Source organism: Pogona vitticeps, chromosome 15, assembly GCF_051106095.1.
Source record: "Pogona vitticeps strain Pit_001003342236 chromosome 15, PviZW2.1, whole genome shotgun sequence".
Classification (NCBI taxonomy): domain Eukaryota; kingdom Metazoa; phylum Chordata; class Lepidosauria; order Squamata; family Agamidae; genus Pogona; species Pogona vitticeps.
The window spans coordinates 4,942,194-4,967,998 of NC_135797.1; the positions used below are offsets into that span (position 1 = coordinate 4,942,194).

Here is a 25,805-nt window from a genome sequence, read left to right on the forward strand (position 1 = left end):
GGAGAGGACGGACGGCTGGACGGAAGGATGGACGGACACAGGGAGGCCCCTCTCACACACCCTCTCTTCTTCTCAGGCTTTGCCCCACAACCCCGATCTTTCTATGGGGCAACCGTTTCTCCCCAGTCTTGCCTTAAGACCTGGTGAATTTTAAACAAACCCTTAAAACCAACAAGGGAAAAAATAAAAGAAATCTCGATGACCCGGGTCGCTCATAGAAACAAACCCCACACAGTGTCGTTTGTTTGTTTTATTATTTTTGTTGCTGTCGTTGTTGTTTGCTTTTATTTTAAAAAACCCGAGCACCAGTCTCTGAGGTAAGAGGGCGGCAGGGCAAAAAAAGTGCTGGGTTCAATACTTTTTTTACTGCTTCTTCCAGTGCGTGTCGTCCAGCTCGTAAAAAAGGACGTATCCCTCGCTCGACGGGACCTGGTTCTCGCTGATGGGGGAGACTCTGTTGGAGAGATGAAGGAAAAAAAAGGTGGAGGTGAAGATGGAGAAGAACAAGAAGATGCTGGGTTTTGCACTCGTCTGTCGGGCAAAATAACTGCTTCCAGCGATGAGTCCCTTTCTTGGTCCGTCCTTCACTAGCACATGGATAATAAATTTACAGGAACTAAGCAGAGGGCTTCTGCATTTCAGCTGCCCTGCATTTCACTGCGTGCATCAAAATAAATAAAAATACATGCCGAACAGCAACTCTGAATACAAGACTACAGTGGTGCCTCACTTAACGGCGATAATCCGTTCCAGGAAAATCGTCGTTAAGCGAAAACATCGTAAAGCGAAAATAAAAAGCCCATTGAAACGCACTGAAAACCTTTCAATGCGTTCCAATGGGCTTAAAACTCACGGTCCAGCAAAGATCCTCCATACGGCGGCCATTTTCGTTGCCTGTATAGCAAGGAATCTGTCCCTAAACACAGCGGGGAGCCATTTTATTTACCCGGCGGCCATTTTGAAACCACCAATCAGCTGTTAGAAAAACTTCGTTTTGCGAAGAATCGGTTCCCGAAGCAGGGAACCGATCATCACAAAGCGAAATTCCCCCATTTAGACCATTGTTTTGCAATTGCAATTGCGATCGCAAAAAGATCGTCGTAAAGCAGATTCATCGTAATGTGGGGCAATCGTAAAGTGAGGCACCACTGTACAGTAGGATCCCCTTATTCACGGGATCAGTATCCACTGATTCACTTATCCGGTCTGAAAATATTAAAAATATTAAATTAAAAAAACCATATAAATGTTTATATGTTTTTTTTTTCACTATGTAATCACCAGAACCAGCTATTAGAGGCAACCAGAAACAGTGTTCTATATAGGGTTTCTTATTATCCACAGTTTTTGGCATCAGTGGGGTGACTTGGAATGGCTCGCCCACTGACACTGTGGTCTGATTGTCACAAAGCCACTCAAGGCAGACCCGTCTATCAATGAAAATCAAGACACGGCCATCCCTAAAACAATCACAGATGCAAAAGAAGCTTCAAGGGATCAGGGGTCAGACCCGACGCGAATCATGCAAACACAGAAGCCTGAAACACGTGGCATTTAAAGTCCCCGCCTGAAAGCAGTACAGGACTAAGGTTTGGGCAAGGAGGATTTCGAGGCGGTGGCGGCCGGGGGCCCGACACAGTCAGAAAACGTAACGCAGAACAGCAGCGGCAGTAGAAATTGGGCCCTGCTCAAGAGAAACGCAAGGATTTTTTGGTTCTGTCTGGAGAATGCAACGAGGAAAATAAAGATGCCATTTGGGGTGCTTAAAAGAGCCAAACGCCGGCAGGCCACGAGGTCTGCCGTTCGCTGGGGGACAGCAGATTAAACCAGGTCGGGTTAGCAGACTGACCTGCTTTCGACACATTCCTTGGGGGGCCGAGAGGAGGGCAAGTTCTTGGAACGGGCCCTTTAAGCTCCTTAACCAGGACACCGACCTGGCAGGTTCTGGGCAAATAATATCCTTACGTGGAGGAGAAAAACGGAGCATAGCAAAGCAGGCTCCAGTTTGGAAAAATGTCCACATTCCAGTCTGGGTGTCACCTTTTGATCCTTACGGAAGCTGGGCTGGCATGTGTAGCATAGGGATTGGAACCAGTGCTGTAGTTCCCTTTGCAGGAAAACCCACAAGAAGGCAGCGAGGAGCTGGCCGCCCTCCCGTAGAAAACATGCCTACGGAGGAGGCTTACTGACTCTCATCACTATAAAAGCAACTTTTTAAAAAGCACATTTACACTTTCACTACAAACAAGAAGACTATCCCTAATTAATTAATTATATCCCTATATATATAAAACATTAATTAATATATATACATACATACACATACATACAGCGGTGCCTCGCTTAACAGGCACTCACTTTAGCGACGAAACTGCATAGCGACGAAGATTTTGCAATCGCAAAAGTGATCGCATTGTGATGTTTTAAATGGGTTTTTTCGCTTTGCGATGATCGGGTCCCTGTTTTGCTTACCAATCATCACAAAGCGACGGTTTTAAAACAGCTGATCGGGGGGTCCAAAATGCCCGCCGGGTAAAAAAAAATGGCCGCCCGCTGTGTTTAGGGACAGATTCCTTGCTTAAGAGGCAGCGAAAATGGCCACCGTATGGAGGATCTTCACTTTAAGGTCAGTTTTTTGCCCATAGGAACGCATTAAACAGGTTTTAATGCGTTTCTATGGGCTTTTTTAAATAGCATAGCAACGAAATCGGTTAGCAGCGATTTTTGCTGCACGGATTAACGTCGCTATGCGAGGCACCACTCTCTCTCTCTCCCTCTCTGTGTGTGTGTGTGTGTGTGTGTGTGTGTGTGTATAAATAAAACCCTGATTTGTTACAGTGAACATGCTTGGGTGGTGATGTAGTGGTGCTTGTGGGGGGCAGCCTAATTAAAGGAGGGAAACAGAACAGAAGGTGGGAAAGAGAAATACTGAACATGAGACAGACTGACTCCATTAAGGAAGCCACAGCCCTGTGTTGAGTGGCTGAGAGCAGGGCAGCGAATGACACAAACTTTTTAAGGTCCTGGATTCATAGGGTCATCCTACGTCAGGAGCAGGTGAAGGCACCTAACAACAAGAAAGGTGTCTCAGCTTTCCTGGAAAGCAATACGGGTGTCACTTAAAGAAGGAAGTAAGGAGCTGATGATGGATTGAAAGAAGGAAGGAACAGATTGATGGAAGGAGTTGAGGATGGATGGATGGAAGGAACTGATGATGTGTGGATGGGAGAGAGGGAGGAAAGGAAGGAAAGAAGGGAGGAAGGAAGGAGCTGATGATGGATAGAAAGAAGGAACAGATGGATGGATGGATGGATGGATGGATGGATGGATGGATGGATGGATGGATGGATGGAAGGAAGGAAGGAAGGAAGGAAGGAAGGAAGGAAGGAAGGAAGGAAGGAAGGAAGGAAGGAAGGGATGGTGTGTCGGTGGGAGAGGGAGGAAAGGAAAGGAAGGAAAGATGGGAGGGAGGGAGGAGATGATGATGGGAGGGAGGGAGGGAGGAAAGAAGGAGCTAATGATGGCTACAAGGAAGGAAAGATGGAAAATCATATCCAGCTTTGCTTACCGAGAATCATTGTAAACCCGCCAGCCAGACTGGTCCTTGCAGAAGGCTGTGTAATGGCCATAATGGACGCTGCCAGAGTGATTGCAGAGGGCGTAAAGGTTGTACACAGGACTGCCTGTAAGAGAGAGAGAGTGTAGGGCAGTGGTTACAACATCCGGGTTCTCAGCCTCCCCGAGTGTTCCCGGCCAGCCGCTCCCTCTCAGCCTGACCTCCTGCACGGGGAGGACAGTGTGGGAAAGAAGAGAACCACAGACTTTCCTTTAAACTTGGTTGAGGAAAGGTGAGATGGAAATGCAACTAACAGCGAGTCACTTCATGAGAAATGGAAAGGACCAGCTGTTAACAGCTGGCCGTGCAAGGCGGAAATACAAGGGAAAAAGGCGTGCCGGAGCGAAATAGACCTGTTGGCGAAACAACCCGAGACACCAGTTTGGATGCAACAAAACATCACAACTTAGCACTGCTATATCCAAAGTAGATGTAACCGCAAAGCAGGAGAAGAACAAGAAAAAGGATACAACATTGAACAATCTTAAATTGCTGCATTGAAACTTGATTGTTCCTTGGTATGTTTTAAAATACAGTAGAACTGTGGTATCCATCAATTACAACCCCACCCCGCAGAAGCTGGAAATTGTGAATAAAAAAACCTGATGGATGGATGGATGGATGGATGGATGGATGGATGGATGGATGGATGGATGGATAGGTCTCTGGTTCCCTCTAGTGGCAAGTTCTGGTAACACATCTAGGAATATTGTATTTCTGGGTTTCTTAATTTAATATTTTTCAGGCAGCAGAGAAGTGAAACCACTGGAACTGATTTTGTGGATACAGCAGCTGTACTGTATAGGGTTCTAAAAACTGTTTTTGGTTTACAAATTAGGGTGAAATGTTATTTTTTCATATTATGTCGTGTCCACCCACCTTGAGGTCCTCTTTTGGAAAAACAAGACGAGATACCAGTTTTTAAATTTTTTTGGGGGGGAATTAAAGACCAAGCTCAGAGCGCTCTGGTACAGCAGGGACTGGTCCCAACGCAGTGTGCTACTCACCGGCCTTTTCACTGGCAAACTCCTTCAAGTTGAGCTGCTGGAGGGGGAAATCCACAAACACGGAGCATTTCTTGATGGAGTAACGGGTGGTGGAGAACCGATTCAGGTCTGAGGTAGACGGAGTTAAAGGAAAGCTAATTCAAGGTGGCAACGAACCTGGTTACAAGGATGGTTGCATGGAAAAGCTTAGACCGGTGGTTTCCAATGTTGGGTCCCCAAATGTTCTTGGACTACAACTCCTATAAATCCTGCCCAGTGCAGCTAAGTAGTGAAGGCTTCTAGGGGGCAATAAGGGGTTAAAATGCACCCTTGTTTGACACCGTTGCCTATAGGAAACCATTCTGTTTCTCTATATTCTAATAATCGCTTCTTGTCCCCAAGAGAGATAACGCATCGGGAGAATCAAGCGCCGAAGCGCACCCAATTTATTTTTCAGAACAACCCATCGCTTCTCATGATCTACCACACCGTCAAAGGCTCTGCTATCAAGCAGAGGCTGGGCTTCAGAAATTCTTGGCGAGTTCCGAAAGCACTAGGAATAAATCAATCACCAGGGGTAGACGGAATATTAACAGAACTGTTTCAAGCAACGGAAAGAAGGAATCGAAATCCTAACAAGAATATGCCAACAAATATGGAAAACGAAAGAATGGGCCCCACCCAAATTCCATCTGAAAAAAAAAAGAAATCAGTGTATGTCTGGAATGTCCTGATGGTGGTAAACTAAATTATTCTAAATTATACGTTATCTATGCTTGTTGACAGCCACCGAAGGACACTACGCTACTATGGAGTCATCATGACAAGGAAGCTGACGAACGGGGAGCTGTATTCACCACCTTGAGCCCCACGAAAGAAAAAGGAGGATATTAAAATAAGAATCATATACTCATGAGGTAGACATGCTAATCTCTTGCAGCAAAACTAACAGAGTCTCTAGGCACCTGGAAGGTGAATGAGTTTTATTTGGTACGAGCTTTTGAAGAGCGTAGCCTACTTCATTTAAAGCAGCTCACGATGTCCAAGCAAACCCGGTTGCCTTTAAGGCGCCATGAGGAATTTGTAATAAATTAATGTTACAACATTTGTAATATTAATCGATGACGGATTTCGCTTGGGATAGCTTTTCTGGACACCCCCGCAAAGCTGGCTCGCATTCGGAAGGCACCTGTCCGCTCCCCTAGACAGACTTGCGACCCCTTTCAGCTTGACTGCGTGGGTCTCTTATCAGCAGCGCCCACCCTCCCACGTTGCTCCCAGCAGAAATGCGGAAAGGATACGTAAGACGAGGATGCGGGGAAACCGCTGGATGGTCAGCTTCTTGGTGCTTCGAGTCCTCTGCCGGCATTTGTCACAAACCTGCCCCGAAAGAGAGAGAGAACTAATCCATAAAGTCGGCCGAGGATCATACCATAGAAAAAAATGGCAGAAAAAAATGGCTTATTCATATCACTTCATTAATTACTTCTGGGTCATGTCTTTGCAACCCTCCCTCTCTTTTTTACAGATCTCCGCAGGATTAGAGCTGGAACCCCATCATCAGAAAGAGCCGAGGATGAAAAGTTTTGCCTTTTATGATCCATTCCAGATTTTGATCTGTGGTTCATTTGGGACACATAAAGGGTAACCGAGGGGCAGCTACATGGAGGAGCCTTTACTGCTCCTGGTCGCCTCCCGACATTGACTCACCGGTGCGTTCTCCGAGTCCAGCTCCTCCTCCTTGGTGAAGAGGCTGAAGCAGTCCAGCAGAGAGACCTTCCCACCCGTGAAGCCTTTCTGTGAAAGAAGAGGGCAGGATTTTACTCAGAAGGCGATGCTCTGCATTTCCAAATTCTGCCATGCAAACCCGTTCAAAAGCCACTTTTTAAAAGGTAATATTTATATTTTAAAAATCCTGCAACAGAGCAGCTATCATTAGCTGGGGAAAACCTGGATATACAGTAGGACCCCTTTATCTGCGGGATCAGTATCCACGGATACACTTATCCACAGTCTGAAAATATTAAAAATACAATATTAAAAGGGGGGAAAAAACCACCCCAAATATGCATTTCTAAAGATGAAGTTCACAGAACTGGCCACAAAAAGGAACCAGAGACCAATATATGTATAGTGTTCACTATAATCCACAGGGAAGGCTTGGAACCAATCCCCCAGATATGAGGGTCCGACTGTACATCCGTGTTTCTAGTAGGCATTAAAGAACAAAACCTTCAGCTCTCAAACCACACAAGGAGAGTGTTCGAGATGGTGGCTGCCACAATCGAGTTTATTATGGGATGCCACTGTACTGTCTACCCATGTAGAAGCCCTGAATTTAGCCTCAGGTTAAAAAGGATCCCCGGTAGCAGACATCTGTCAGACTTTGTCTGGAGGCACTCCAGATGTTTCCCTTCCAGGTCAACCTGAGGGCAGACCGACAGGAAAATCACCGAAGCCCACACACACTTATAGCTGACTAAAGTTTTCTAGGTTCATCACAGCCGGTACTATTCCAGTGAAGGGTTAATCCGAAAGCTGATCCCGCAGATGGGGTGGTCCTACGATATCAGTATTGTACTTGTTGCAATAATTCCAGGAAATGCCACCTTCTTCATTCTCTAAGCTTTATTTGCCGGTATGGCTTCTAGGTTTTATAAGCATACAACGATTTCCAAAAGTATTAAAAACATGTAACGTTTGAGACGTTACAGACACACCACTTCATCTGGCAAAATTCATCTGTAGAATAAGAAACTGTACGCACGTAACTTTTGCACGTATGGAAACAAAACTGAAGCTGTAGGCAAGTACTTAAGGATAAAATGCAGGAGCATAATACCTTTCAAGAATAAACCTTTTTTAAGAGTAAAAAAAGAGACTGTTCCAAATATACTGTAAAAATGGAACCGCTTATAACCTAACAATAAGGCTAACACTGAAACTACAAATCTGTTTAGAGCCACTGCCCATCAGAGATTTCAGTGCTGGGGGGTGAGAAAGACTTGTGATCTTACTGATTGTTAGGAAACAGTGACACATCATCCCCCACAGAGCCCACCCACCACAATCGTGCCGAAAGGTTACCTTTGGGATGGGCAGGGAGAGATCGCAAAATACTTCGAACGTGGTCGACCGATAGCCACACGCCTGGCACTTGAGGCAGCTCTTCAGCTGGCCAACGAAGAGGTCTAACCGGGAGAAAGGCGAAAGGGGTGAGGGACAGCCCTTTTGCTGGCTGGGAGCTCAGCTGGCCCTTTCTCCCTAAACTCAAACCCAAAGCTGTAACCCAACATGCTCGGTAGTTCAAAGAAACCTTTACAGTCAATGCGGATGAAATAATAATCTTCCCCCAATTTAACTCTGTTACATACTTGCGTCAGGATTGAAGTATCACGATCGCAGACACTTGTGAAGTGAAATTGAGGGGAAAAGGGTTTTGTATGACTCTGGCCCAGGGGGTCCCATTCAAAGAAAAAACGCCCTAAGCCAAAGGTTCCCAACCTTGGACTACAAATCCCAGGAGCCTTTTCACCACGAGCTGTGCTGGCCAGGATTTCTGGGAGTCATAGTCCAAGAACATCTGGGGGCCCAAGGTTGGGAACCCCTAGCGTAAACCATAATTTAAGGGCAGCTCTTCCCAAATCTAGCGCCCTCCAGAGGCGCTAGAGCGGGATTATAACTCCCATAAGCCCACGGTCAACTCTTTATTGAAAGGTTTACCACTCGTCTTCTCTGTGTGCTGAGCTGAGATCAAGTATTCCGCCAGACCCCACCTTCTTAAAAGACACGGAGATATTTGGGAATCTCCGCCACTGTCTTCCTGGGTGGGGTCCTACCTTTGCTGTTTCAGTAAAAACGTCCGTCAGCTCCAGCCAACACGATCCACAGTGCAGACTCATACATTTGCCAGGCCACGATGTCTACTCACCTACTATTTTGCTGTCTTCTCGTTCCAGGTAGCGCTTCCACATCAGGTTGGCTTGTTCATCATCGCTGGGGTGGGGGGGAAGAAAAGAAATTTAGAGATATCAGGCTAGAGAAGAATAAGAACATCATCATGGCGAAAGGTGGCCATTAAGACAGAGGAGAGGAAAGGTGGATTTTGCGTCTGCCAAGCGGATTTCCTGGTTCGGATATAACAGGTGGGCCGGACTTGATGGCCTTACAGGCCCCTTCCAACTTGATTATTCTACGATTCTAATGACCTCATTAGACAAAGCTTCCTCCACCTCAGCTCCCCATTTGGTAATTCAAGGGGTAATCACACCATCCTCGCCTACAGGTCTGCCGTAGCAATTTGCTCCAGGATGTCTATGCAATACTTTTGAGGACCATAAAACAGTCATCGTTCCTATCATGATTTTATCGGATGCAACAGTCTTCAACTAAAAATAAGTCGTCATCTTCTACCAGCTCCTTGGAACAGAATAAGGGCTTTTCAAGGCAGGCCATCCATGTGTCCAAGCTTGGAAGTGAGTCACAGATACGTTCCGGTGAACTGGCCCACGAGGTAAGAAAGGATCACAAAGGCCAATGTGAAGATGAGAAACCTGGTTAATAGCATGTCGCAACTCAGGCATGCTTGGAAGATTGGATCAAGCCAGCTACAGCAGGGCTCGTACGAGATTCTTGAGCCCCAATCATATACAGTGGGGTCTCTACTTAAGAACTTAATCCGTATTGGAAGGTGGTTCTCAAGTTGAAAAGTTCTTATGTTGAATCTGCATTTCCCATAGGAATACATTAAAAACCATTTAATCCGTATCTGCTCTTTTCCGTCCATAGAAACTACAGTGGAACCTCTACTTAAGAACTTAATCCATTTTGGAATGGTGTTCTTAAGTTGAAATGTTCTTAAGTTGAAGCAAAATTTCCCATAGGAATGGACTGAAAACCAATTAATCCGTTCTGGCTGTTTTTTTGTTATGTAGAGGTGCGTTCGTACATTGAAGCATTAGTTCCCATAGGAACTAATGCAAAGCTGGTTAATATGTACTCTACTACTAGGGGGAGAATTTTTTTTAACCTAAGATGACCTAAGGTTAAAAAAAGAGCAGGAAAGGTTTTTTTTCCCTGTTCTTATCTTGGATTTCTGTTCTCAAGTAGAAGCAAAATTTAGCAAATGGAGTTGTTCTTAAGTTGGATTGTTCTTAAATAGGGACGTTCTTAAGTAGAGACCCCACTGTACTATATTGTTGGTTCAGGTACAAAAGAATCCCCTACATCAGGGATGCACAAATGTCTTGCCAAGATAAGCCCAACTCAGAGACAAAATTTCATGGAAGGGCCCGCATGTGCAAAGCATCTGTTCCAGATCAATTTCCCGGCACCTCTCGTGAAAACAGGGACACACAGCCGAGGCCCCCCCACACCCTACTCATTTCCCCCCTGCAAATCTGGGGGGGGGGAACCTTACCATCTCATGCTCCCCCCCCAGCCCTGTGTGTTCACCGGCCCCTCAAGGAGTTCCTACTCCTTTTAGGAACAAATGAGTTGGGCCCGTCAATTGAAGGTCAATGCAGGCTCTATGGAATTGTGCCCAGAAATCAGTCAACAGGCAGCGAGCGAGGTTGATTTTTTTTTAAAAAAAGGATGAGAGCAAAACCATCGCAAAAATGCCATGCAATGAGTTGGAAAGCGTTTTAGGTAACAGGGTTGGGAAAGATCAGAGATCCTGAAGAGTTGCTGCGGATCAGAGTGGGACCTATTAGACTAGCTAGCCTGGGGGGGGCACTCCTTCGTAGATACCAGCTTCTAAATGGCTGGGAGAATGTACAACCCGTGTGTGTGTGTGGGTTGCTTCCTCATACTGCAAAAAGTATGTTCTGTCTTGCTCCCTCACGGATCAGACACGATCCAGGATATAAAGCTCATGGGCAGACTAGAAAAGAGGAAAAAAAGCACGCCCCCGTTTCATCTAAAGCAGCTTCTGTTCTGTCCATCCTAAGAAAACCACATTCCTGCTCACCTCAGAGAATCCGAGTCCTCCAGGACCGACGGCCGTTTGGTGTCAGAGAGGATGCTAGGCGTTTTGCGCCCTTTCCTGTTAATCTCCACGTGTAACCGGTCCATGAGAAACTTTAAAAACTCCTGAGCATCTTGCTGACTAGAACGGAAGAGGAGACGAGCGTGAGAACTGCTTTTTTTTCACACAATGTTGGATGAAACAGACCGAGCCAGATTTGATTCCTTATTCAGAGGGTTCCAGAAATGTCTGTCGCTGCAGAAGACTAAATGTGATTTCTGAGGCACTGTATTTTTAAAAGAAATTTCTAGCTGACTGGGTTGGCGCTTATAGAAGCGATAGCACCATATAATTTCAAGTATTCAGTTCAGAAGCATGTCCCCTTGGTGGCAAGACAAAATAACCTCATGAATCGCACGCTTTGTGCACACTTGGCTAAAAATTAGATCAAGCTGCAAATCAACAATAAAAGCCTCAGACTTCTAGAAGATTATTTGAGGCCCAAAGGCAAAACAGGATTTTCTGTACACCCACAGTCTCTCACGCTTTGCTATCATCCATCTTAGACTACTACAATGCGCTCAACGCGGGACTACCCTTGGAGACTGTTTAGAAAGGACAACTGGTTCAAAACAGAGCAAGCAAAGCTTTTAATTGGTATCTGAGGAGTAGAATAGAGATGTTTGCACTCTGTGTGAACACGGCTGCTTCCCTGCTGAGCTTCTGGTTTTTGTGTTTAGTGCCCTGTTTTAAATTTGTCTTTGATATGCTGAGGCCGGGTGGAGAGCTGGGGAGCCTGACGAGGGGTGTGGGTGAGGAAGGCAGCTGGGGAGACAGGTCTTGGGAGTTGGTCTCACCTGTATCCTGTAAAGGACGGCACATATTTCTGAAAAACGGCTTTGAAGCGGCTGGGGTTGGCGGCCTCTGTGGAATCGGGGTGCCACAGCGTGGCGATGACGTCTGCGAAGGCTACAGAAGGAAGACGGGGTATCGGGGAGGAAAGAGCGAGAGGTCAGTCTTTCCCCTTTTGGTTCCAACCACTGATTCCCTAAAAGCACCTTGCCATCTTTCATGCTGACGTAGCCTCTTAGTAGCGAGGTAGACACTCTCTTAGGACCTCCTGCTTTTATCATGGAACAGGGAGGTACCCGAGGTGACGCGAGAAGGACAGTGGCAGGAAGAATTCTCAAATCTACCTCTCTCTGCGGCCGGGTTTGTCCATGACCAGCGGCAGACGGAGGAAGGTGAGGATGGTCCCGTGGAAAGTGGCACCAGTGGCAGAAAGTGACACAGAACCTGGTACCCCCCTTGCCCTGCCTCTCCCCCCTTTAACAGGACCAAGAGCCCATGGGAGAAACACCACTAGACCGTGGGTCTTCCGTTCGAAGGGATTTTGTGACAGCCTCGAGGAGCGACTGGCCAAGCGGATCTCTGGCAGTGCTCGGATTGTAGAAGAAGGCAAGGCATGGCCCAGGGAAGAAAGAGTGGATGGATGGAAGCAGCAAAGAGATAATAAAAGAGGAGGCGCTAGAGGGAGAAGGAGAAGGAGGACGAAGGAGATGAAAAAGAAGAGGAAGACTGGGAGCAGGGACAGCCTAGTGAGCACAGCCCTGGGCTTAAAACTAGCAAGACCCAGGTTCAAAATCTCCACGGCGGCTTTCATTTCAACCCAACCGATTTAAATCACAACTTAAATTGAACGGATTGAAACCACGATTTAAATTTTAAAACTCAAGATATTTTTGATGATTTCATTTTTTTAAAAAAAAATGAAATTGTGATTTAAATCAATTTGATTTTTAATCGCTGGTGCTTGTGTACCCAACTTCAGACTGCCACGAATCCCAGCAGGCAAGCCCACGGGCGGACCCACCTCTCTCGCCGCCACCACGAAGACGAAGCCTACGTGGGGCAGGCAGACAGAAGGACCCAGGTGGGGTCCGAAAGAAAGCCCGCTTTCAGAAAACAGTTCAGCAATGCAGAAGAGGGGGCAAGAGAAGACACAGGGACAGTAAGCCATGTGGAAGAATGGCTTTCCTATCCTGATCCAAAACCATCATCCTGTGATTTTTTTAAGGGGGTGGGGAGGAGAGATTTTACAGGTACTACATTATACAGGATTACACCAACAGGAATCCCTCGGCCCACCCAGGTTCCCACGGACTCCTGGCTGTGCCTCCCCCATGTCCAGACCGGGGATCACAAAAAACCCCAGGATACCTGTCGTACCTCCGACACCTTGTCTCACTATGAAATTACTTCAATTTGTTCTGCCGGTATTACGGCTGTTCTTTTATGCTAGCTTACCTCTTTGCTAAGGGTCGGGCCCTCTCGGGGGTGGCCCCCGAGGCTCCAGAACGGCCTCCCTTTGGAGATCTGACGGGCCTCCGGAGTTTTAAAAAAAACTGCTCAAAACCGAACATTTCTAGAAAGCCCTTAAAGGACATTCTTCCCCTCCGGTTGCTCGGTCAGTGACCTCGTGTGCACTTTGAGGTTCGAGGTTTGTCCCCATTACTTAGTTTGGTTTCTGCTTGTTTTTTTTTTATTATTTGTCTGTATTTTAGGAGTTTGCTGGTTGGTTTTACTTTATTATTTCTGTTTTTCGGGCAGGCGGGTGGGTGTCTATGTTATGTTGTCAGAAAACCGCCCCCCCCCAGCAGTAATCCCCACTAAATGGGGTGGTGTATATATGTTAGAAATAAAGAACACATTGTCATACCCTCACCCCACCCTGAAAACATGATATTCAGAAGTTCTCTTCTGTACCAAAGCTACAGGCTTTGCTGGAGGGGGAAGTGCTTTCTAAGCAGCAATAATAATAATGTGAAGTGCAGACAGCAAACACTCTTGGGGCACAAGAGATCGAGAACAAACCAGGAACGAAAGACTCTAATTATATAAAGTTTCGTTCAAGGCCGAGGGACTTATATAACGGGTTAACCAGGTGTGGATTAAAACCCTCCGGAGACCGATTTGGATCCCGGGTTGGCAGCGAGGATCTGCGAGCGGAAACCAGCTCAGACAGGGATCTGATTACATAAACCCCCCTCCCACCCACGGAGCGCTGGGGGGTGGTGAGGCCGGCCGAGAAAGGATCCTTCTTTCCGGCGGGCCGGTGGCGGCGAACCTTCCCCCTCTCACCTTCGGTCAGCTCCTGCTGGGTCCGCAGAGCGCCCGGTTGCTCCTGCCGGAATTCGCGGTGGAGGCAATAATCCCGCAGAGGTTTGGTGCTGCTCAGGCACTGGAGCACGGCGTTCATGAAACACTGGGGGGGCAGAAAGGGGAGAGATGGGCACGTGAGCAAAGCAGCGGTGGCTGCCGGGGGAAGTGGAGGCAGGGGACGATGCCGGAGGCTTGGGAGAACCCACAGCTGAACCGAGGCTGAGGACGCCAAACCCTGCAGCCGCTTAAACGTACTCAGTCCAGCCGTGGGACGCGCACCCAACTCTGCCTCCCGGGAGGCCCATAAGTCCTCGAGATGCTGCAACGCCCTGAAGTCACTAAGAATCCCCCTGTCTCGGCTGTTCTCACAAAGCGATCGCAAGCTAACCTAAGATGTTGCAAGTTTAACCTTTAAGGCATTTTAAGACGATTTGACTATTCTGAGATCTCTTTTAAAAGCCAAAAAAGGTGTGTGTGTGGGGGGGAAGTGCCACGTTGTTCTGGCTTTTAAGGGACCCTTTGCAGAACGCGCCTTGCAGGTGAAAAGGGTCGTCCTGGCCCTCCAGGGGGCAGGGAAGGGAGCCCATCGCCCACAACTTACCGTGTTGCCGAGGTTGCGGAGGCCGATGTGCCCGGAGCCCAGCAGGAGGGTGTGATGCGTCTGAAAGAGAACACAAGCGGGGGGGGGAGGGATGAGGATCAGTTGTGACAGCCTCAATAAGAGGTTTAGCTTCTCTGGTGTCTCAACATGAGGGTGGCTCGATCGAGTCACGCTCGGGGACGCCTGCGAGACACACACTCCGAGAGATCATCCCAGACCACACGACGGCCTGGTTACAAACCTACAAGACCTTGCCCTCTGCCGGGTCCCACTGCTTGACCCCTCCACCCCTGCCCTGTTGGCAGTGACTCTCTTGTCGTTCTCAGCTGGTGGGGGCCCAGGTCCACCCTGGGGGTGTGTGTGCCAAGGATTGAACCCTCGACATAGAAAGCTGCACCTCCTCCCATCAAAAATCCCCATCATGTGAGAACCCTCTCTCTCTCGCCCCAGAAGCATGGATGTTTCGCCCGCCTAGCAGATGCTCTATTATCCTTTCTGGCCAAAGGGGCCAATTAGACCCCTCTCTTAACGCATGATCTTCTGGGCCAGTACTTTCGCGACAATCAAGCTTTCCTTCTAACCAGGGTGAAGGTCCACCTTCCAAACCAGCCGTCTCAAAGAGAACAGCAGCAGCTGGAAAATTAGCTTGTGTACGAAAAGCCACGAAGATGGACATTCTCGGAAATTACGTGGCAATTTCGGTCAAGGCCGGCACGGAGCTCAAGAGGGAGGAAGGAGCCCCACAAAAAAACAACAACAGAAGCCATCTGCCCCTACCCTCCTTTTAGTCTGAGCGTCAGGAAGAGGTGGGCCTTCCAGAGGTGGGAGGGCCGCAACACCGCAACCAACCACCAAGGATAATGGGACCTGGAGTCCAACAAAACAAGGAGGGCCACCAGTGTCCAACTGAAAGCCTGCGCGCAGGCTTTCCACTGTTAGGAAAGGAGGGGAGGGCTCCAGAGAGGCCAAACGCAAAAAAAGAGAAAAGAAGAATCTCTGCTTTTGAATCACTCTTCAAAGCAAGAGGGATTTCATCTCATGCTGCTGCTCTTCAAGGCAGCAACATTTTCCACGCGTGACCCAAGGCCCACCCGAGCACCCCAGCACAAAGCAGTGAAAAGAGGAACAGGCACAAGGGGACGCCCCTGAAAAAGGAGTCCTCTTCTCGGTGGTTAGATTTAAAAGCTCCCTTTCGCAAAATCCAAAGGCAGCCATCCCGTGAGAGGTTTCGATGGAAGGCCGGACCGGCCCCTCTGGGTCGTTGGCAAGCAGAATCTCGCAGTACCAGCAGGCGAACCGTACTTCAACGCCACCAACGGGGCAACACCAAGCTTTTCCTGACAGTGGGAAGACCTCCAGAAGGTCCAGGAGGAAAGGCTTGCTTGCTGCCGCCTCGCTCTAACTCAAGAATCCAACAAGACCAGCGTGGAATCAAGGAAAGGCATCCGGCACTCACACTGAGCCTCATCCAAAAGAAATCTGAGGTCCCCCACCTCCTCGCCCAGTGGCCCCACCACCGGCGAACCGGTCGCACCCCGATGCCGGGGCACACAACCCAAAGGCCATGGAGAGCGAGTTACCTCGCCGGTCATCAGCAGCAGCCCCATCACCGCCGTGTGGACCACCGACTCAGAGATGTCCGCCGCCCGGCCGTGAAGCTCCCGCTTGGTGGCCAAGGTGCGGTGGAGCTTCCGAGGCAGCTCTACCAGCGTGGCCCCCGGGAGGCCCGGCATGGCTCCGCGTCCAAGCGGAGGACGAGACCGACGGGAAGAGGGCCGGGAAGAGGTGCGCTTCCCCTCGAGCAGCGGGCAAGTGGGAAAAAGAGGACGGCTGGGTCCCTCCCCCACTGTCCCTATAAGCCACCGGCTCATGAGATGATCCGATTTCCCCCAAGCTATTTGTGGATCTTCTGGAGGCTCATCTCGGTGGGATTAATTAGCAAGACAAGCTACGTTGGGGAACCGTGGCTGCTTGGAGCACCATGGAGCCGGGGGGGGGGGAGAGGGAGAAGGAGACAATAAAAATAAGTTATGATAAATAAAGAGTCTAAGGCGCCTACCACTACCACATTCCTGGGAGACCCAGTGTATCATCAAAACAAGGAGTATCCGGGCTATGTATTCTCGAAGGCTTTCATGGCCGGGCGGTCCTTGCTGGTTGTGGGTTTTTCTGGCAGTTTGGCCATGTTATTAACAGCCAAACTACCTGGACTGTCTGAAAGAATATATTCTCCTATACCTGGACTCTGAGATCTTAAGGAGGGAGTCTACAATTCTCCAAGTTATAACAGAGAAAATGCGAAAGAAGTTCTTTTCAGTGGCTGATCCCAGACTGCAGAATTCCCCGCCAGGGGTAGAGACCAAGAATGGGGACTGGCCGTCCAGTCCAGCGTAAGTCGCCTTGGCAACTTGATTTGGATTTGACTCGCAGGCTCTGGGGAGGGCGTGGGACTCGAACCCAGGCCTCGGGCGTGGGGTCCCAAGGCTTGCCAACATTCCTGGAGGAGACCCTGAGTTCTGTCCTGCTGTCCACTGGCCATCAGGCAAAGTCCTTGCTGCTCAGGCTTTTTCTGACAGGCTGGATGCTAAAGACAGGTCATTTAATCATCATCATCATCATCATCTTAGACCTGCGGAGCTGGAAGGGACTCTATGGATTATCAAGGCCAGCCTCTGTCAAAGAAACACAGTGGGGAACTGGACTCCCAGCCTCCGGCTGCACAACCACTGAACTATTAAGGCTTGGGTAGGCACCGCGCTTTTGAAATTAAGAAATTCATTTCTTATTTCAAATAATGTGATTTTTTTTAAAAAAAATGTTCCTAATTTCAGCGGAGTTACATTTAAATACCACAAGTTCATTCCATTTTAAAATGACTGTGTAATTTTAACCTGACCTTCTTTTAAAAAAAAAATAATGGGAGCTGCTTCGAGTCCCAAGGAAGGAAAGAAAAATATTATCAGACAGATAGAGATTAGACAGACAGAAAGGTATGGGCCATGAAAACACTCCAGGACTCGCTGGAGTCTGCTGCCAACCACATGCTCGTCTCGTGACTTCGCAACAGGCCAACGGGGCTGGTCCATCCCTCCCTCTTTGCCCGGCTTTCCAGTCCCACAAGCCGTGCCAAGCGGGGCAGGCCGAAGAGTTACACAGCATTGCTGAGACTGCCAGTGAACATTTCTCCCGGAGGGAATGGATTAGCAGTTACACCACAGGGAGAGGCAAGAGATGGGCTAACGTCTGAGCAGATAAGCGTTGCTCAGGAAACAAGGCGCAAGGAAGAACGCAGGGCAAAGCGCGCAGCCCCGTAAAGGCTGGCGTTTTGTCCTAAAAACAGAGATCTGGGGGAAGAGCCTGACTCTAACCTGGATGTGCAGCACAGCTTTACGGGGAGCTGATGGGATTTTTGCTCTCGGGTTTGAGGTGGCATCTGTTTTCAGACTTCGCTTTCAAAATACTTCCTTCGTAGTCACAGGGTATCGGGGGACACTTCCACGCCTATCGTTCCATACATCTGTTTCTATGGAAACCATGCACTTCCACGAAGGGATCAGTAGAAATGTTTTCTTTCCATTTCTCCATCATTCTCGGCCAACCTCAGGCTTCCAAATATCAAGACAGTCACACGTATGGACTTGGTGCCCGATCCATAGGCTGTAAAAATGGCCAGTCCAACCGGGGTGGGTGGGTTTGGAAACATAAACCCCCACCCACCCACCTCTGGAGGCTGCTTCGCGCCAGCCACCGTTTTGCCACGCAATCAGAAACCGAAAGAGACAGGAGACAGAAGTCAGACAGAAAAGGCAGGTGCGCGCGAAGGCGATGGGCGCAAGAAGCCGGCGTCTTCCGAGACGCACCGAAGCAACAGATCACAAGATGGACCAGCAACTGCCTTGAGGAACCTGATCTGCCTGGGAAAGCTGCCAATGCTTACACAATGGTAAATAATTGATACGGAGGCCCAGAGGTGGCCTTCTTCAGAGGCAAGGAGTAGCCACGTTTTACACATGCATTAGATGATGTTTGAAAGAACTGTTTTTCAAACCGGCATCCTAGGGCTGCAGGTGAGAAAGGATCTCTGAGATGGGCCAAGGCACGAGCTTTCCGGCAGGATTCAAGAGTAGAGAACGACAGGCCTCACTTTCTGTTTCCACTTGGAAGTGCAAGACACAAGGTGAAACCTTCAAACTGCTCGCGCTTGACTGCAGGGATGGGAAACTTGTGAACCCCCAAATCTGAATGGACTACAATTCCCATGAGCCCACACACGACAGGTTCTGCCACTCGGGCATGATGGCACCTGTAGTCCAGAAATGTCTAAAAGATCACAGGTTGCCCCCGAGGAGGAATGGCTAAGACGCAGGTAGGGGACGCTCAACGTCCGTCTATGAAAACAAAGTGCAAAGAGGGAGACCCGTATCAGCAGCAAAAAACCCAAAGAGGATCCTTAACCGTTTCTACTTTAAGAAGCAACTTTAGAGGGCGAAGAATTGCTACAAATCCCCTCAAAGAATCCTAGAGAGGTGGTTTTCCAAAAACACCAACGGAGCAGGGTATGTGCCAGATTTGCAGAAACACACTCCACCTCCTTACCTCTCACTGAATGGCCGATAAACCCATTTAAACATGTTTAATCCGGGCAAAGCCACTTAAACCTGGCTCTGCTTTTATGGCGTTCCTCCCACAAGGAATGCCGGGAAATGTAGTAGCTGAGCATTCTGCTAGGAATTGACGGGCCTCTGGCTTTCCAGACATTTTTGGATCACAACTCCCATGCTCCCTTGCTCTGGGGCGTACTGGATGGGGCCAACGGGAGCCCCAGGCCAGGATCTGGAGGACTAAAAGATTCCTTGTCCCATGTTACAAACTCCCAAAAGCTTTCCCCACTGGCTCTGGTGACCAGGATTTCGTGGGATTTGCAGTCCAAGAATGTCTGGGGAGCCCGAGGCTGGGAACGGCGGCCCTCACGGCTTTTACGGCGCTCCCCACCGCTCCCCAGTCGGTCCCTTACGGTGGCTGCCTTCTCTTCCAGCCTGCCGGATCCAGGGCTTTTGCTCTGGGGAGGGCTCGTCGACAGCGGGAGGTCCTGTGAGCGCATGTAGTCCAGGGTCGGCGGCTCCGTGGGGCGAGTCCTCGGGCAGCCTTCCGTGCGGACGGACAGCAGCGTGGCGGGCGGCCTCCCGTCCAGCCCGGCGGTGACGTTGACGCGGCGGAGGGAGGAGCTCCTCTTCAGCGCCAGGGCGGCGCCCAGGCCCAGCTTGTGGTGGCCGCACGAGGGGCTGTGGTCTCGGAGGGCCAGGCGGCTGAAGGCGGCACTCAGCTGCTCTTCCCTGGGGACGCCGGCCTGGCTCAAGTCCCCGATGCTGATGGACTTGGAGCGAAGCAGGTTGCTTCTTCGGCGGTCGGAGTCCGGCCCGCCCAGGAGCACCCCGGGAGGCATGGTGAAAGAGGTGCTGCCGGAGATGGTCCCGCTGGCCTGCGGGCATCCGGGAACTTTCAGAGCGTGGTCCGCCTTGACCGGACCGCGGCGGGCGGCCGTGCCGCGCAGCGCCTCGCTTCGCTTGGAGGGCCGGCCTCTGTCCGACTCTAGCTTCTTGCCCCTGTCGTCCAGAGGGCTCGGCCGGGGTGGCAAGGGCCGAAGTTTGGATGCGGTGGAAAGCCCGTTGGCGATGGCGGAGGACGAGCAGCAAGGCCGGTGCTCTTGGCTCGGGGCCCGGTGTCCGTTTGGGAGCTTGCTGCCGGCTTTCGGCTGAGAGGTGATGACCGATGGATCTCTGGCCCGGCTCATGCGATGTTCGGAGGCTTGGGGCATTGTGGAGAGAAGCGAGAGGAAAGCCCTAAACAGAACGGGGGGAGGAAAGAGGTGAAAAACTGTCACAGAGCCTTTCAAAAGCAAGGTCAGGTGACTGAGCAACCAAGACACTCATGTCTCGCCCTTCTTCCAAACTTCATAAAAGGCACACAATTTTACAGATCTTCAATAACTGACATCATCTATCTTTTTTTCCATTACAGGGATAAATCTTTTGACTTTGTGGTTACACTGCTGATCTTTCTGCAGCCATCTGTAGACAGCCCCCCAGCTTTTCAACGGCGACAGGCAAATAAAATATAGGGCTCTCTCAAAGATCGAAATGGCCGGTTGGAGAAAAGGCTGGCCAATGATATTAAAACAGACAAAGTAATTCCGACCTGAAATTCATTCATTCATTCACTCACTCAATTTTTATATTGCCGAATCCGCTACTCTGGGCAGTGTACAAAAAAATACAGTGGTGCCCAGCAAGATGATGTTAATTCATTCAGCAAAAATTGCTGTCTTGTGAAAACATTGTCTTGCGAAATGTGGTTCCCCGTTGGAATGCATTGAAATCCATTTAATGTGTTCCAATGGGGAAAAACCGTCGTCGTTTTGCAAAAATCGCCCATAGGGAAACTGTTTTGTGAAACTTGGCCCAGCTGTTAAAATCGCTGTGTTGCGAAAATTGGTCCCAAAAACACCGGTTTTGCAAGTCGCGGACCTAGCTGTCAAAATCGTCTTGCAAAAATCAGTTCCAAAAAACAAACAAACAAACAAACCATCTTGCAAAGCACGTATAGTGAAAATCACCCATAAGAAACACTGTTTTGTGAAGCACTATAGCGATCACAAAAACCCATCGTCATGCAGATTTGTCATTTTGCGTGGTAATCGTCTAGCGGGGCACCACTGTACAAAGAACATACATTATCAAATCAACTATAAAAGACACAAACGGGCTATGATTACAGATAACAAGACGGGGAATTAAAAATAACAGTTTTCCCTCATCCATCATTCCTCTCCTTCTTCCTTCTCCATCCCTTCCTCTTCAAAGGCCTCCGTAAAAGGCTGTTTTCAGATGCTTCTTAAAGGTACGGAGGGAAGGTGCCCGGCCTATTCCCTGCAGGAGGGCATTCCAGAGAGAGGGTGCCGCTACTGAAGAGGCCTGGATTCTGGCTGGACATTTTATGGGCTTCTCTCAGAACGAACGCCCACAGGCCTGAGGTCTGCGAGGACCAGGTCAGATGGACGATGGAACTCGGAAGAAGACATTCACGCAAGTAGCAAAGGCCCGAAACCTTGCCCGAGGCCCATCGCCCAAACCTGGCACGTACCTCTCACAAGCCGAGAGACTTGCGCCCCCGCCGGGCCCTGGCTCACACCTCACGGAGGCGGCTGACTGCACGAGGGCTCCCCTCCACCGCGGCCCTGCAAAAACAGAAGACTCGTCAAGGGTTCTGCCTGTGTTCAGAGACTTCCCTTAATCAGACCTCCCCCTTCCCTTTACATCCAAACAAGCTCTTCGGATCCCCAGCACAGGCAACGGCAAAACATTTACAGGTCTGAGAATACAAAACTTCTAGTCAGTGGTTCCCAATCTGGGGTCCCCAGATGTTTGTGGACTACAACTCCCAGAAATCCTGGCCAGCGCAGCTAGCCCTGAAAGCTGCTGACTATTTTAGTCCAAGAACATCTGGGGACTGAAGGGTGGGAGCCACTGATCTAGCTTCTCGGCCCTGAGTTAGACAAAAGCACAGGGAACTGGTCTATTAAAAGCTATTAACCACTAGGACAAACTCAAGTTCACAAGAGGAGTAGCATAAAATATCAGGTGCTCAGTGGGATACGGACTTCACGCTTTGGTTGAGAGTCTCCTGGAAGCATCTAGGTTAGAAACAGGATACGCAGGTCTGTTTATTTATTTATTTATTCAATTTGTATGCCGCCCACACTCTCCAAGAGTCTCTAATTGCAAAAGGACTCTAATTGATGCCGGGCAGAGCCATGCGACGCGGGGACTTAAACCAGGAGTAAACAGACTTCAGGCCTGTAGTGATCATTTTATTTTGTCGTTTTATGCTTGTGTTTTAAAGACTGTCCTTGTCTGTGACATTTAATATAATACCTGTCTAATGTTTTTGAACTATTGTAATACTATGGGCACCTCACGAGAAGGACGGATTCTCTGGAAAAGCCCATCCTGCCGGGAAAAGTAGAAGGCAGCAGGAAAAGAGGAAGACCCCGAATACAAGATGGACTGACTCCCTAAAGGAAACCACAGGCTTGAATTTAAAAGAGGGGAGGACAGAACATTTTAGAGATCGCTCATTCATGGGGGTTAGTATTAAGTTGGAGGCAACTTGACAGCAGAGAACAACAATTTATTATTTAGCTTTTCGTTTTGTTTCTTTTAATACTACAAGTCACTCTGGATCCTTAGGAGAAACGTGGCATAGAACTATTTTAAATATGTAAATAATAGAATAAGCTTGGTTTTGTTTTAACAACACCCTAAAGCATATTAACAAAATCTAAAGGGAAATCTAAAGAAATCGGGAGAATCAATTACTTACTACACCCCACCTTCACAAACACAACTACAGAAAAGGGACTCTAAAGCATTAAGGTCCAACCCACCAATAGAGCTTGACAAAGACAGGGTGGTAAAAGAGAGCCGCTTAATATTCCCATTGTAACAATGGGGTAGAATGAAGTTCAGGAGATACCGTATTTTTCGCTCCATAAGACGCACCTTTCCATAAGACGCACCAATTTTTTAGAAGAAGAAAACAGGAAAATATAATCTGTTTTCTTCACTCCATAAGACGCACAGACTTGCCACCCCGTTTTGTGCGGAAAAAAATGGGTCTTATGGTGCGAAAAATACAGTAAGTGATGAAGCCAGACACAGTGGAGGGTGTTATTGTTTTTTTAAAAAAATCTTCAGTTTCACTATTATTGTTCATGCCCTGGGAGGGAATATCTGTAGGATCCACAAAACTGGCTGCTCCATAAGGAGTGTAAGAGTAATGCTAACTATCTTTTAACTATCTTTCGACCACTTCCGGCCTGAACGGCCGAACAGAAAAAAAACAAGCCAGGACAAAAACAGCTCTCAAGCAAGCGTGAATGCATTTTTATTTCTGCAGTGCCTCCCCAGCTGCAGAATTTACCTCTTTTTGGACAAAAATGTTGCTCCCTGGATGCTACATTTTTACGTATGAATAGTCGTGAATTAGCCCTTGTGTGGTTAGCGCATAGAAGGTCACTTATGCACAAAAATCAGGCTTGACACCCCTGTATCCCCAAGAACGCTGTACTCTAAAGCAGACACAGCAGATATGAGCTGAAAGCCTACATCTATTCCCAGTGTAAAAAGAACCCAAGGCAGTTTACATCATTAAAAGAAAAGTATTTAAAACTAACAATGGTGAGTATACAAATACAAAAGGGATCAAACAAATACTAAAATATATACAGTATAGCAAAACACATTCAAAGCAATAAGGCACAACCATCCATTTCAAAAACCTATTCAGGCAGCCAGTCACTTAGGAAAAGCTTTGCCTGCTTGTGGAAGGACAGCCACGATGGGGCCAGTCTGGCCTCCAGTGGGAGAGAGTTCCACAGTCTAGGACCAAGAAGGCCCTCTCCCTCAAGTATTTGCGAGGGTGGTGGGACTGAGAGAAAGCCCTCCCCTGATGATCTTAATGCCCAGACAGGCTCATAAAGGGAGACTCGGTCCTTGAGATGACTTGGGCCCAAGCCGCTTAGGGATCTATAGATCAAAACCAGCACTCTGAATTCAGCTCTAGGCTGGACATACCACAATTTTCCAATTTTTTTGTGACCTACCCATTTTTTTTTTTTAATTACAAGTAAAAGAGGGGTGGGGGGTCTCTATGGCACCAATTCTTATCTATCCCACGAGATTTATATGAAAACTTGTGGGAGGTGTCAGGTCAAGCCCACTTTTCCAGTTCAAGTTCCCAGTTGCCCAGATGCCCGGAAAGAATCAGGAAAAAATAGTGTGGTCCTTAAGATTATACAAACGTAAGAGGTGTCAGCCTACTCTCACATCTGGACAGATGTCGGTGGAAAGCTTGCAACCCCGGTTGCTAGGTCAAATATGATGTCCCTAGTGTCTGTTGTTCTAAGGTGAACTGCTACGGTACATGGAGGCTCCACGTGGATGCCATACTCAACGACCAGCCCACCACAATCTTGCCTAACCCTGTTTCGAGATCACTTCCCAACAATCATCTTTCAAAAAAGCAACCTATTTTACTATCATATCTCGCGGCAAGCGAATCCTGAGACTTAATTACAGGGTTAGGTCTACCCTCCCTCCACAAATTGCTCCAGCCTTTCGGAAGCACTCCCAAAAAGGAATAATAACACACCTCGGGGACAACATTTTTTGAGAGTCTCGCCTCCTGAGACTTTTACCAAACAGCATCCGATTTCCACAAATCCACCCGATTCTTGAGCGGTGGCTCCCAATCTTTTCCAAGCCACAATTTTAGCCAAGTCACCTGTCACCCCTCGCCGTATTTAAATTAAAAAGCTATTTTTAAGGGGTCAAGTCCTCCCTTCTCAGAAAGTACTTCTTTCTCCCCCTGCAAAGGGGCCTGTTTCTCCTAAACTCGAACTTTATATTCTCTTGCTCTGAAAAGTCTAGGAAAAAGCTATTTAACAAGGGCTACAACACAGACCCCTTAGAAAACCCTCTGTAGCCCCTCTTAGGGGGGGGGGGTCAAGACACCAAAGGGTGGGGAAACCCTATTCTAGAGGGAGGGAGGTGAAATTTTATAAAGGTATATCAAGTTCCTGACCCCTAAATCTCACAAGCCACTTACCCCACAGGGAGGGGGGGTCTCCTGTCGCCAAGACCCCCCCTAACCCAAACCCTGACCCCATAGAGTCAAGCCTTATGGGATGACCTGACCCCCCCTCTCTCCCCCCTCATCCCAAGCCCCCCCACACCCCATCTTCTTCCCCCTTCCCCACAGTGAGGACCCCAAAGGCTGTGGGGGTGGGAGGGTGGGGGGGGTTAGGAACCTCTCTCCCTCTTTCACTCCAGACTCACCGGCTATAATATGATTTAAGCATAAGGATTACATAATAATCCCAAGCATCATCATCATCACCACCACCATCATCATCACTCCCTTTTCTCTCTTCCGCCCCCCCTCCCTTCAGGTTTTTGGGATGGCACCTCATGGCCCAGCCTCCCCTCAAAGCCCTATAGCCGCCCCACAGAACAACCCCCCCCCAAATTAAAAAAGGTTATGGACCTCCACGGCTCCTTTCATACTTCCACATCCTAGCCGCGGCCCCCCCAATAAGAGGCAAGCCCATCCCCACCCACGACCACGACCCAAATCCCGTAACAGACCCGCCGCCGCCACCACCACGACGTTCAGGCGTGTGGGCCTCACCTCCTACACGACGCCATGGCAACAATAACTCCCGCAGCACCGGCCGCCATCTTTGTTCCTCCCTCCCCCCCAACCCGCTCCCAGGGTTGCCCGGACGTGGCCGGCTTCGCGCGGCCCAAGGGCGCATGCGCCGCCGCCGCCGGTCGCGCCCTCCCCGCGTACGCCGGCGAGGCCCGCGCGTGCGCAATACTGCCCCTCGGCCTGGTGCTGGCGTCACAGCCGGCG

At 48.9% G+C, this 25,805-nt stretch overlaps 1 protein-coding gene across 1 annotated transcript; it reads right to left on the reverse strand.

The window, feature by feature from the left end:
- Window positions 1-235: 235 nt before the first annotated feature.
- On the reverse strand, window positions 236-25,771 carry USP21 (ubiquitin specific peptidase 21). The gene is made up of 14 exons (XM_072983966.2): window positions 25,581-25,771; window positions 21,474-21,567; window positions 19,348-20,173; window positions 14,334-14,393; window positions 13,712-13,835; window positions 11,428-11,539; window positions 10,574-10,711; window positions 8,534-8,598; window positions 7,690-7,793; window positions 6,313-6,399; window positions 5,904-5,982; window positions 4,624-4,731; window positions 3,569-3,683; window positions 236-454 (listed from the first exon to the last, which is right to left on the reverse strand). The coding sequence occupies exons 1-14, from the start codon at window positions 25,705-25,707 to the stop codon at window positions 364-366; spliced, it is 2,130 nt and encodes a 709-aa protein (XP_072840067.2). The 5' UTR covers window positions 25,708-25,771; the 3' UTR covers window positions 236-363.
- Window positions 25,772-25,805: the final 34 nt, after the last annotated feature.